This window comes from Sebastes umbrosus, chromosome 18 (assembly GCF_015220745.1).
Source record: "Sebastes umbrosus isolate fSebUmb1 chromosome 18, fSebUmb1.pri, whole genome shotgun sequence".
Taxonomy (NCBI): domain Eukaryota; kingdom Metazoa; phylum Chordata; class Actinopteri; order Perciformes; family Sebastidae; genus Sebastes; species Sebastes umbrosus.
This window is the reverse complement of record NC_051286.1, coordinates 26,369,193-26,382,551: the sequence shown is the minus strand read 5'-3', so window position 1 is coordinate 26,382,551 and position 13,359 is coordinate 26,369,193. Positions and strand designations below refer to the sequence as shown.

At 41.5% G+C, this 13,359-nt stretch overlaps 2 protein-coding genes across 3 annotated transcripts in view; one reads left to right on the top strand and one right to left on the bottom strand.

Annotated features, from left to right (window-relative positions):
• Positions 1-5,261: 5,261 nt before the first annotated feature.
• LOC119477441 (trace amine-associated receptor 1-like) lies at positions 5,262-6,176 on the top strand. The gene is made up of 2 exons (XM_037751530.1): positions 5,262-5,496; positions 5,569-6,176. Exons 1-2 carry the CDS (start codon positions 5,262-5,264, stop codon positions 6,174-6,176), a joined length of 843 nt encoding a protein of 280 aa, XP_037607458.1.
• Positions 6,177-7,697: 1,521 nt separating this feature from the next.
• Positions 7,698-13,359, bottom strand: part of adgrf8 (adhesion G protein-coupled receptor F8) — a 32,100-nt gene continuing 26,438 nt past the window's right edge. For both annotated transcript variants that reach the window (XM_037751473.1, XM_037751474.1), the window contains exons 41-46: positions 11,684-11,851; positions 10,177-11,577; positions 10,028-10,069; positions 9,688-9,750; positions 9,417-9,483; positions 7,698-9,336 (exon numbers count right to left, since the gene is read on the bottom strand). In XM_037751473.1, the coding sequence (XP_037607401.1) occupies positions 9,266-9,336; positions 9,417-9,483; positions 9,688-9,750; positions 10,028-10,069; positions 10,177-11,577; positions 11,684-11,851 (1,812 nt within the window). In that variant the 3' untranslated portion in view covers positions 7,698-9,265. The remainder of the gene's footprint in view (positions 9,337-9,416; positions 9,484-9,687; positions 9,751-10,027; positions 10,070-10,176; positions 11,578-11,683; positions 11,852-13,359) is intronic.

Here is a 13,359-nt window from a genome sequence, read left to right as displayed (position 1 = left end):
AGCCGGGGTCCTGTGACGATCCGCGATCCTCTTGTTTCTCTCAGCCGTACGAAGTAACGCAGCCATAGTGTCCCTCCAGACCTTGCGGCAGCGTCGAAGGTGGTGCTGCACAGATGGCACAGCCAACTCCTCCTCTTGTGCTGGAAACAGTGGAGGCTGGTACCCTAATGAGGCTTCAAAAGGAGAAACACCAGTGGCAGCAGAAGAGAGAGAATTATGCGCATATTCAATCCAACATAACTGTGAATTCCAAGAAGATGGATTAATAGCAGCAACACAACGTATGGCGGATTCCAAATCCTGATTAGCCCTCTCTGACTGTCCATTCGTCTGAGGGTGGAAACCAGAAGACAGACTGACAGTGGCTCCAAGGGCTTGACAAAAAGACTTCCAGACCTGAGAGATGAACTGAGGACCACGGTCTGAAACGATGTCCACAGGAATACCATGCAGACGAAAAACATGGTTAGTCAAGAGATCAGCTGTCTCATGTGCTGAAGGCAGCTTGGGAAGGCCAATGAAATGAACGGCCTTGGAGAACCGATCAACAATGGTAAGTATCACTGTCTTACCATTAGAAGGAGGAAGACCAGTGACAAAATCCAAGGCGATGTGGGACCAAGGGCGGCCAGGTATGGGTAATGGGCGGAGCAATCCCACAGGCGGCCGATGAGATGCCTTTCCCCGGGCACAGACTGTGCAGGCGAGAACGTATTCCTTGACGTCCTTCTCCATTGTGGCCCACCAGAAGTGTCGTCTGAGGAGTGACAAAGTCCTACTCATCCCAGGATGGCAAGCGAACCGGGAAACGTGTCCCCACTGCAGGACCTGGGAGCGAACTGACACAGGAACAAACAAACGATTAGCGGGGCCAGTACCTGGATCCGGTTCTTCACGTTGAGCCTCCCGAACCGCTGACTCAACCTCCCAGGTTAACGTCCCCACCACCAAGGCTGCCGGCAGAATGGTGTCTGAAACACTTGGTGACTCCTCTGATGAAAACTGCCGGGATAACGCGTCAGGCTTGATGTTCTTGGAACCGGGACGGTAAGTAATGGTGAAGTCGAATCGACCAAAGAATAAAGCCCACCGAGCCTGGCGGGAATTCAGTCGTTTGGCTGACTGAATGTAAGCAAGATTCTTGTGATCAGTCCATACAATAAACGGGATCTCCGAACCCTCCAACCAGTGTCTCCACTCCTCCAGGGCCAACTTCACTGCTAACAGCTCACGATTTCCCACGTCGTAGTTGCTCTCAGCTGGAGACAGGCGTCGAGAGAAGAAAGCACAGGGACGTAATTTCTTATCTGGTCTGGAGCGTTGGGAGAGAACAGCCCCCACACCAATGTCCGAGGCATCAACCTCCACAACAAACTGAAGAGAAGAGTCAGGTTGCACCAGGATAGGTGCGGACGTAAAGCGGTCCTTTAATAAGGCAAACGCCTGGTCCGCCTCAGGAGTCCAGCGAAAAGGAACAGCGAGGGATGTGAGCTTGGTCAGTGGTGCAGCAATTCTGCTGTAATCACGGATGAACCGGCGGTAGAAGTTGGCGAATCCAAGGAAGCGTTGTAATAGCTTTCTGGAGGATGGTTCCGGCCACTCTGCCACCGCCTTGATCTTTTCCGGATCCGTCTTCACCTGCCCACTCTCGATGATGTAACCGAGGAATCCAACAGAGCTTACGTGAAACTCGCACTTCTCAGCCTTCACAAAACAGCTTGTTCTCCAGTAGCCTCTGGAGCACTTGGCGCACATGAAGCTGATGTTCTGCGAGATCAGAAGAAAAAATCAAAATGTCATCCAGGTAGACAAACACAAACCGGTCCAAAAAATCTCTCAAAACATCATTAACCAGTGCTTGAAACACTGCAGGAGCGTTAGTCAGTCCAAAAGGCATCACTAAGTACTCAAAGTGACCCAGTGGTGTGTTGAATGCTGTCTTCCATTCATCTCCTTCCCGAATCCGTACCAGATGGTACGCGTTTCGCAGATCCAGCTTGCTGAAGACAGTAGCTCCCTGTAGTGGTTCAAAAGCAGAACTGATTAATGGTAGAGGGTACTTGTTCTTTACCGTGATATTGTTTAACCCTCGAAAATCAATACACGGGCGGAGAGTCTTGTCTTTCTTGCTTACAAAAAAGAATCCTGCCCCTAGAGGCGAAGAGGAAGGTCTGATGAGGCCTGCAGCCAGAGAGTCATTAATGTAGGTCTCCATAGCACCTCTCTCAGGACGTGACAAGTTGTACAGGCGGCTTGAAGGCAGAGTGGTACCAGGTAGCAGCTCAATAGCACAATCATACGGACGATGAGGTGGCAAGGATAACGCTCTCTCCTTACTGAAAACCTCCCCGACATCATGATATTCAGGAGGCACAGTAGACAAGTCAGGAGGAACACAGGGCGGAGGAGCAACACTAATATCTACTGGTGGTAATGCTGACTGCAGGCACGAGGAATGACAAAACTACTCCAACCCATAATCTTACTAGTTGACCAGTCGATCTGGGGGTTGTGTAGCTTTAACCACGGGTGTCCGAGAACAAGAGGAGTCGTAGGGGCAGAGAAAACAAAAAACTGTATTAGCTCACGGTGGTTTCCAGACAGAATTAGAGACAGAGGTTCAGTGCGGTGAGTGACTAACGCTAAAGACTTGCCGTCTAAAGCACAGACTCTGACAGGACACTCAAGAGGTTCAATGCTGATGCCAGCCTGAGAGACTAACTCAGCATCTAGAAAACTCTGCTCTGCACCTGAGTCAATCAATGCTAACAGGGGCAAGGACATGTTACTCATACACAGTTTAGCAGGTATTTGAGTACGAGGTCTAGTGTTGGTGGAGACATCAGTTTTACTCACCAGTATCCCCACAGCTACTGGTGAGCCCGCTCTTTTGGGCGGAGAGGACATGCAGCAAGGAAATGTCCGACTTGACCACAGTAGATACCTTCACCCGCTCGGATCCGTCTCTGACGTTCAGCGGGAGTGAGATTAGCCCGGCCCATCTGCATGGGTTCATCAGAGTGAGCAGAGGAGCTGGAACCGGAGCCGAGAGTCTCTGACGGGCTGGAGGCAACTCTCGCGAGAGTAGGGGTAGCGGCAAAAGAGTTCACGGGAGTGTGGGATTTGTAGTTCTTCTCCCGGCGTCTCTCCCGCATACGGTTGTCCAGTCTTATAGACAGATCAATAAGAGCATCAAGGGAGTTAGTATCATCACGGACAGCAAGTTCATCCTTTAACTGCTCACACAAACCGTGTAGAAAAACTCCTTTTAATGCCTCGTCATTCCATCCAGCCTCCGCAGCCAGAATCCGGAACTCCACAGAATACTCCGCCACACTTCTTGGACTCTGTCGTATGTTAAGCAAACGTTTAGCAGCGTCTCCAATACATACAGGGTGGTCAAAAACTTTCTTCATTTCACTCATGAAACAATCATAGGACAAAAAATGTATCCCTCCTCTTCCCAACATTGCTTCAGCCCAGTCCAGTGCTCTCCCTCTTAACAGTCCCGTAACATACGCTACCTTGGCCTGGTCTGTAGTGAAGGTGACTGGTTGTCGGGAAAAAACCAGAGAACATTGGAGCTGGAATCCCTTGCATCTCCCCAAATCACCGGCATATGGTTCAGGTGGAGGAACAGGTGATTCTCTGAGTGGCTGAGGCAGAGAAGGAGGAGGCAGAGCGGGGGATGGGGCTAATTGGCCTGAAATAGTCTCCAAACATTTTCCCATCTGAGACATTTGTTTTCCTAAGGCTTGTTGGGTCTCTAATAACCCCTGAAGTAATTGGTGATGTTGTCCTAACAAAATATCATGGCTGGAAACAGCCTCCTGAAAAACATTTGTGTCTGCTGAGTCCATTGTTATGGCCAGATCGTTCTGTTATGTTCTGGTTTAAACAACAGCGTGGACTCAAATGCAGCACACAAAGAGACGTATTAAAGTATGAACAAAAATGAATATTTATTTTAACAAAAAGGTTCCAGGTAGATCCAGGAGCAGAGAGCAGGAGTGAGCAGGCAGGTCTTGAAGCAGCCACAGCAGGCAGGAGAACAGACCTGAGTATAGAGCAACAAAAAAAACAAGGTTTAGTCCAAACAAGTCCAAAAAGAAACACAAGAGCAACCGCAGAGACAAGAGTACAAAATCTAGGAGCCTGATTTAGTGAATGTACCACTGTGGGTGACGGAACGATCTGGCGATGAGTTGTAGGAAAACCGGGGTAGATATACTGCTGGTGATTGTGATGATTGATTTCAGCTGCTCCTGCATGCCCGCCCAGAGGAGGAGTAGGAGGAGGAGACAGAAGGCCACACCTCCCAACACACAGACAGACTAGACAAACAGGGAAACATAAACAGGAGACACAAGGGCAGGGAAACAAAGGAAACACAAGGAAAACCTAAGCTGCCAATCTGAATACATGACACATTAAGTAAACTACCAATTTGGAACTCTGATTAATAATTAAATGAATAACTATAACAATCACCATATCAATAGTAACAGTTGAAGGATTTGATAGTCCTTTAACATAGCAGCGGTTGGCATTATTCACTCTTGTACAACATTAAACAGACCAGCACGTATAAAAATGGTATAAAAACTTAAACTCTATTGCAATCGTCAAATAGACACAGGTAAATACATGAAATCTGACCTCTGCATTTAACCCATCCTAAGCATTTAGGAGCAGTGGGCAGCTGTAAGCGCCGGGGAGTAATTTGGGATTCAGTGTCTCGCTCAAGCACATGCGGACATGAGAAGTAAGGGATCGAACTGCCAACGTTGTGCGACTTGTGACGCCCCACAGTTCTTAAAGTTGCAGTGATTCATTTAAGAGCTAACTTAATGTGTAGAAGATTAAAAACACAAATGCACATACACAAGGAGTTGTATGATTAGTCATGACTTCGACCTACATTAAATGCCACTCCCTTGAACCTGATATGCTAATGAGCCCAGAAAAATAAAAACCTAATCTCAAAATACTGCTCAGCAGCACAGAGACCAAGGAGCCCTGTCAGCACAGATGCACAAACTAGGATTAATAGGCGGTGGTGTGAAACATACCGAGCACAAACATTCACTGAAAAATCTCTCTATAGAGTAAAGTCATACTGTTGTGTTATATTTTGTTTCATTAAGGCATTTTGTTGCAAATATTATCTCAGTATTAATGATCATGTATGCATGGAACTTAAATCCTTTATCAACAGGTCTGATGATTTCTGTAATGAATCAGCAAATGTATCTGGCATGATGGCAGTTACAACTTTATATTTATTATGTATATTTATTGGCTGTTTATCACTTCTTATAATGTGTGGAAACCTTCTTGTAATAATCTCCATAATTTACTTCCAACAGCTCCACACTCCTACAAACTATCTGATCCTCTCTCTGGCTGTGGCTGACCTGCTTGTTGGGGTTTTAGTTTTACCTTTTAGCATTATACTGGCTGTATGCTCATGTTGTTATCTTGAAGACTTGTTCTGTAAGATACAAAGCACCTTTGATATGCTTCTGTGCGCATCTTCTATTTTGAACTTGTGCTGTATATCCATTGACAGATATTACGCAGTGTGTCAGCCTCTGAGGTACAGCACTAAAATAAATGTCCGTGTTATTGTCAACATGATCCTGGTGAGCTGGGCTGTTTCTGCACTAATTGGAATTGGAAACACAATTCAGGGACTGAACCAAGGCCAAACTAACAGGTGTGTTATATCTCAACATACAAGTAAGCCTACTGCACTTATGGGAGCAATGTTCGCCTTTTACCTCCCAGCTATCGTAATGTTCTCCATCTACCTAAAGATTTTTACGGTGGCACAGAGACAGGCACGCAGCATCCAGAACACAACCTGTCAAAACAAAAAGTCTGGAGCAACTGTCAGCAAGATGGAGAGAAAAGCCACTAAAACTCTGGCTATTGTGATGGGAATATTTCTAATGTGTTGGACTCCGTTCTCTCTTTGTGTCTCCTTTAACCTTTTGAGTAATTACACAATACCACTTCCGGTGATTGACATGTTTAAGTGGCTTGGATGGTCAAATTCAATGCTCAATCCATTTGTCTATGGTTTCTTTTACGCCTGGTTTCGATCAGCTTTCAGAATGATCATTTCTGGGAAAATATTTCAATGTGATTTTACTAATCATAAGCTTTTTTGACTCATTACCATATAGTGCTGACATGTCACTAATGATGTAGTCTCACCCTGAATATGAGCATCTCTTTTCCACTGCATGTCATATATTTCCACCAAAATTGCCATTGTACTATGCATACAGTATGTTTGTACAACTCAGTGCCTAGATAGCCCCTTAAACAAAATGTAATCTCAGTGTGAATGCCTGTGAATAAATGTAGGATCCATATTGTGTCTCATTTACTGTTTGTACTGTAGGTATTATCTTTCTGCAGGCACTGCCTCGGAGTTGAATGAAGGAGTATGTTTCTGAATTTTTGTCTCTGTGAACAATATTTATAATCTTTGAACATTACTTCATAATTAAAAGGAAGGCCCTTGCTATAGTACACAAAGGTTTAAACTGACCTGGAAGGAATTAATGAATGGTGAAATGATCTTTCCTTTAACAGTAGTTTTTAGTCAGCGCCTTCATCATTTTGTTTTGGCTGCAGATGGTAAAGGGATTAAGAAAAAGATGGAAGTTTCATCTTTCTGAATTATATTAAATAAAGCAGGGTACCTGCAAAGTACTGAAAAAGTGTATTTACAGTAAGATCTTAATCATTAATTTTAGCAGCAAAATGTGACTTTTGCTTTTACTCTTTAACAGATGTGCATGATTTGTAGCAAAGTGCAACACTTGAAAATACTTGAGTAAAAGTAGAATTACTGTTTTTTTTTTAAATACTCAAAAAAATATAAGAACACAAAATAACCTGACTTTGTTACAGTAAGGAGAGTAAATTTAATATGTTACTTCCATCCTGATTAAAACTGACAAAATAGTCTAAAACCAAGACCGTTTCCTAACTGTGGTTGTGTTGCCTACACCTAACTTCCTGTAAAAACGTAAGTTTATTTTGAAAGGACACTATGCATCTATCAAGCGTATGATGACACGCCATGCCTTACACGTCCAAAAGCAACACAAGAGGGGTACCTGTGTGTCGGTAGTAGTTGTTCAGTGCCAATGTGTTTTATTATTCTATTCATTGCAAAAATTCGCAATAACACACATTGGACTCAGTGTGCAAGGTTTCCGTGCATAACCATTTTTATCGGATGACAGATTTACGAAATGCATACAGAAAATAGATACTTGGTGTGCAAAGGCCTTCAGATGTACAACAGAGAATGGAAAATAAATTATATGGGGTCCAATCAATTTTGTGTTTTGAACACAATCACTCTTCTTCGTCATGTCTTTTTTGCATCTTGACAGACACCTTCACATTCATTTAAGCATTTAAGTCAGTTGATTCAGACATCTGTCCATCAATGTATACATATGAGTTTTAAAATATAGAAGACAGTGCCAAAGGGATTTTACTATGTCATTTTGTGATGATCTTTGGTTGACATCATGATTTGATATTATCAGAAACAATCTATCTTTAAAACCTTTGTGTGCTCATTTTAATGATGGATTAAATCCAGTAGTAAACATAGTGGGAAAGCAGTACTTTTTGTGTTATCTGAAGAGAAAAAAAAATTATTTCAATCTTGTAAGAGCATTTTATTTATAATTTAAAAGAAATACATGATTTAAAAAAATAAATCTACTGTTCATTCACAACTCAAACTGTACAAACAGCAAAGTTCATCTTAACAAGCATGTTTTTTGCGGGACAACGAACAATTATTTCATTGCATTAGTAGTTATTTTCAAATTGACTTTTCATTATTTTATTTTATTTGTTACCAGCACAATACATATTAGCCCTTGGCCAAACATGAATAAACCATTACAATAACAATAAAGCAATGTAAGTACACCACAGCTCTCTGTGGGGAGGTCATTGAAATTATTGGTGAATGACAACAAAGACGGCATAGCCAGAGGTAGGCTATGCCATTGGACTTTGGCTGCTGTTTAGCTAACAATTATTACTAAGCTACAATGCTACCAAAACTCAATTTACCTTTCCACACCAATGCACAAATTAGATTAAAAGTCTACAGACTGTGATTTTATTACAGCACTTCAACTTAAAGGAATAGTGTATAGCATTTAGGAGGATCCAATGGCAGAAATGAAATATAATATGAATAAGTATGTTTTGTTAATGTCTAATCGACTGAAAATAGGTATCTTTGTGTGTTTGTTAACTTTGAATGAGCTGTTTATATCTACTGGACATAGGGAGCGGGTCCTCTTCACGGAGCCAGCCGCCATGTTCTGCAACCTCACCGCCAGATGCCGCCAAATCCTTTATACTGCACTTTTAAATTTAGTGATTTCACAAAATGAAATTTTTTTTGTGCCAGTACAAGTGGCAAACTAAGTGGCTAGCAGTTAGCTGACACTGTTTTCCAAGCAGTGTGGGCTACATGCATACAGGAAACGTTTATCACAAGATAAACCCAATGCATATACACAGGTACAGTTTTTATTATTAGACAAAAAATTACCTAAAATGATCTAAAAGAAGCTAAATAATTGTTTGGTCATTAACATAAGTAATAAGTTTCAGCCTTAAATAGATAGTAGTACTTTGTTAAATACTTAGTAGCTACTTTTCAGATAGGAGGTATGATGCTCTACTTAATTTAAGGGGACATACAGTAGACATGGCGATGGTAAGGTAATCATGAAAAACCCAGAAACTAGTTGATATGATTCACTATTTGAGTGTACATAAAAACTGCATCATTTCTTACACAGTCATTGATATAGAGTTATTCAGAGTTGTGAGACATTCATTAATTATGTTACTTCTTTACTAGTTCCTTCCTTTTGGTTTTTGTGCATCTCAACTGTTACCAAACCAAGCAGCAATACACTTCATACTTCAAAATCAGCAGCACAAGGGTACTGCTTCAAAAATACCATTCACAATGAAATGTCACTGAACTTTACATTTCATATATGTCACATTTGTTACAGAAATTCAAACAGTAATATTACCATGCAAACATCTTGTAACACACCATTTTCTTCTGATTTCAAAGCTGACCAGCTTTTACAATATCAGTGAACTTCACACTTTCTAGTTTCTGATTTATGAACAATAACTGGCAGATCTTTTGAATCGGTAATGAAATAAATTCCATGTGTGATGTGTTGATTCAGATATTCATGAATGACTCCGATGCGCCATTGCTGCTTGAGTTTGCAGCTTCTGACATGCGGTAAACATCTGAAAGTCAAATGACAAATTGTTAATGACGGCTTATTCAAGTAAACGAAAAAACTACTGAATTTAAAACAAGAACTTACATCTTCTTCCACGCAGTCGATTTATCCAGTTTAGTCCGCTGAGAGAGGAAATGCCACCACTTGTACTCTGTAGTAGAAAAATACAAATGCATGTAAAATAAAGTAATTGCAGGAAAGACTCCTACATTGTTATTGAGAGTGATTGTAATAATGTCTGTAGAATTTAACAGGTCTGTAGATTCAATTACAGGTAGGATACATTACGAACAAAAAAACTTGAACTTAAAAATGTTTATGTAACAGTTTTGGGATGTTAAAAAAAATCACTTACTCTTGTTTGATTATTAGAACCTGTGCTTGATGTAGGCAAGTTTCTTGAGAGGAGAGAACGGATCTACAGACAAAATCAAATTCATGTCAATGTCAAAATCAATAGTATTCAACTAATGTGTAATTTGGGAAATATTTAGCAAAATCAACACTTTAAAATAACATTTTGGGAAATAATCTTATTTGCTTTCGTATAATGTGTAATTTTAGCAAGCTTTAAATGCTGGTATAGGCAAAATCTTTTACTTTGGACAGAGCCTGGCTAGCTGCTCCCAGACTTTATACCAAGCAAATAACTGTATTTCCCATAATGTCAAACTATTTCTTTGACGTCAACATACCTTTGAATCGAATAGTGTCCCAAACACTAAAATGAAGAAACCCTGAGAAAAGACAGACATGCACATTTCTTTATGATTGAAAGGAAAGAACACAAAATGTGTCATGTAAGTATTACTTTTTAACCTTGTATTTCATTGGATGCAAATACCTGTAGTGAATTGAAGAATGCAAAGGCAATGTGGAGTCCCTTATTTGTTGACGATATCATGGTTCCCACTCCCAAAGACCACGTCAGTCCAAATAAAGGAGTCAAAATGACCACACACCTTATAAGGACCATAACCGTGTGCCTTTCATCTGTTTGGGCAGCATCTCCCACACCTCTTCTCAGCATTTTGAACAAGACCACAACTACAATTAAAAGGTTGATAAATACTATAGTCAAGGCAGGTATCACCAATGCCAGCAGGGCCTTTGTCTCGAACCAGTTGAGCCAACAAGCATTGTCTTTCCTGATATATCCTTTATCTGGTGCTGTGACGGCAACAGTGATAACAGCTATAATCAGAGGGCACCCGTAGCCTAATAGGAAGCCAATGGCCAACATGATTGACTTTGACATGTGAGAGAAGACCATGACTGTCCGGTAAAAGAGCAGAAGGCCCGACACAAGCATCCAAAAGAACAGAGCAAGGTAGAAAAAGTGCATAAAAAATGTTGCTGTGCTGCATGGTCCAACTTCAACTTGATGGTCCTCCCCTGGGTTTTCAAGGGGGTTCTTAGCAATAGAGGCGGCAATGATGAAACAGATGTCAGCGATCAACAGAGACAGCGCAGTGTTAATGATGGAAACATGACGCATGAAGGCAGTGCTATTTCTAGTAATGGCTTTCCAAACGTATCCTTCAATAATGAGACATATTACTAAGCTTGCAAGAGATATCCCAACTCCAACATAAGTGATTATATCCAAGGCTTCTCTCAGATCTTGAGGGATGTCTGTTGCCATCAGAATTGAAAAGGAGGTGAGATGGTTGCAGCTGCAGGTTACCGTGTTGTTTATGTCGGAAACAAACGTACAACCCTCATCATCCCAAGCACCCAGATTATCAAAAAGTGCGAAGTTCCAGAAGACGCATTGAGGGTTTAGTGTCAGGGACTCATTTAGCTTGTCGTAGCTCAGAGTAACATTGTCAATTGTTTCGCTTATTTGGACTAGTACAACCGCAGCGTTGATGGCATTATCGATGGCAGTGTTATTGCTGGTGTCGTTGAAGAGGCCAGCATCAGAGTTGGAGTTCCGTACTGGCATAACATTATGAAGGGTGGAGAAGGTGATGGTGGTGATAAAGACATTGACAAGGTCGGTGTCTGGAATGTATATGATGATGCTGTTGTTCAGATCTGCCTTGAAGGAGTCGTTGAACGTGGTTCTGTTTAGCAGGATCCGTTGAGTCGTAAAGGAAAACTCCCCTACCAATCCATTAGCGAGGGACTCCAGTGCACCCAGTAATTCTGAGCTCGTATTGCGGGTTTCATTTGCATTCAGAAGTGCCCAGGACTCTCTTGCATCATCCCCGATGATGACATCAACTGTTTCAAGTATATCCTGCAGATGAAGAGACATTTCATTGTGAGGGTACAACCAAAGTATATTTTTGACATAACACACATAACCTTTAATAAGAGGCTACTGAGGTGAAGGTTTAACCTACCATCATGACAGATTCAGTGACATTAACATTGGAAACAGCTGCAATGTTGTTTAGGATGTCAACGATAGCTGATATGGTTTCAGATGATTTTGTAATCGATGTTGCATTTGCTTTGACAGTGACACTTAGATTTCCCACGAAGTCTGACACTTCCTCTTTAACCAAATCCTGAAAGAATGAAACGTTAAAATCACACAAAAAATGTATGACATCACATTTTAGAGATTGCAAACTATTCATGACAAATGCAGAGATGTTTATTTCTGGCCACTAGAAACTGTTACAGACAACCACCTTTAAGGTCACAGGAATGCAGGGCAGGCTAAAAGTATAAACTGGAATTAGGGATGTCCAAGTTTGTTTGGCCCAATCCGAGTCCTTCAATATTGGGGTATCTGCCATACAGTCCAATATTTACTTAAAGGTGCTAAATGCAAGATTGGGAGCATATCTATTGCCTCCACATGGCTCTCAACATGGCGACGGATTGACCTACTGGCTGCCACTTATTCTGTGACCCAACGGTTCATTGGCTCACACTGCTGTGTAACACAAGAGTAATTTATGTTCCATTCAAACATCATAACATGCTCCGGGACAAGACTCAACCAGGACAAATATAGCCTACTATGTGCACAGGTGTGTTCTCAATTCAAGCAGTCAGTTTCAGTTAATTATATGACAGCAGAGTTAGTGAACAATGTTAGCAATGTGGTAGTTGTGCGTCTATTTCAGTGATGTGTGAAGTGCTGCTGTTCGTTGAAAACTTCCGTATTTTGTTAATGCTGCAGTTAACAAGTATCTGAATCCTCTCCAGCTCTTCACATAACAGACCCCCACTGACATCCACTCTGTATAGATATTATAGAAAATACTACAGGGCACAATGCAAAATATTGTTGGAAACCAGCAGGTTAGATTTTTTTAATGCAAAAGTATTCAGCTGTAAAACATATCCGAATTGCTTCATTATTTTAATGTCTGCTTAAACTGTGCATTGTAAGTTGTATAATGTTGAATTTAAATTAATATGGTGTCATAAAATTTGGTCAGGACATCCACAGCTGAAAGTCTGATCCCAATAATACCTATGGCAAGCCGTTTTCACATTTAATAGCTAAGCTTGACTATCCAGAATTAAAATTAGAGATATCCACAATTGCGTTTTGAGTATAACATTGTGACTAGTCAGGATTCTTATTCAAGATATCTATAACATCATTCTGACTAGTCAAAACAACAGTTAGAGATAGCCGTAATTCAGTTTTGAGTATCCAAAATAACAGTTACAGATATCTCAAACGTCATTATTACTAGTTTTACGTGCAGTGGAAGGTCGTTGTTTTTTTTTCTCTTCTCCTGTCTCTCTCAGGTGCTGCCCTTCCCCCCTTGTGCAGCTGTGAGGGATGAGTGTGCGTAGCTGCGGCTGATCAGTAATCAGGGCGGAGTATATAACGCGGAACGGAGAAGTTGCCCAGTGCCTGCAATCTGCAATATATCCGAGACGGTGTTGCGTGGTTGTGTCAGTGGTTGACGGGTGTGCTTTAAACTTCATGGTGTTTAAGGTTGTATTGTTTGCTGTCTCTGTGGACTAGTAGTGTCAAATTGTTTTACTCCCTGATCATTTGCTCTCTTTGTGGAGCTGTTGATTTAAGTTGAGTACCTTCGGGTTGTTT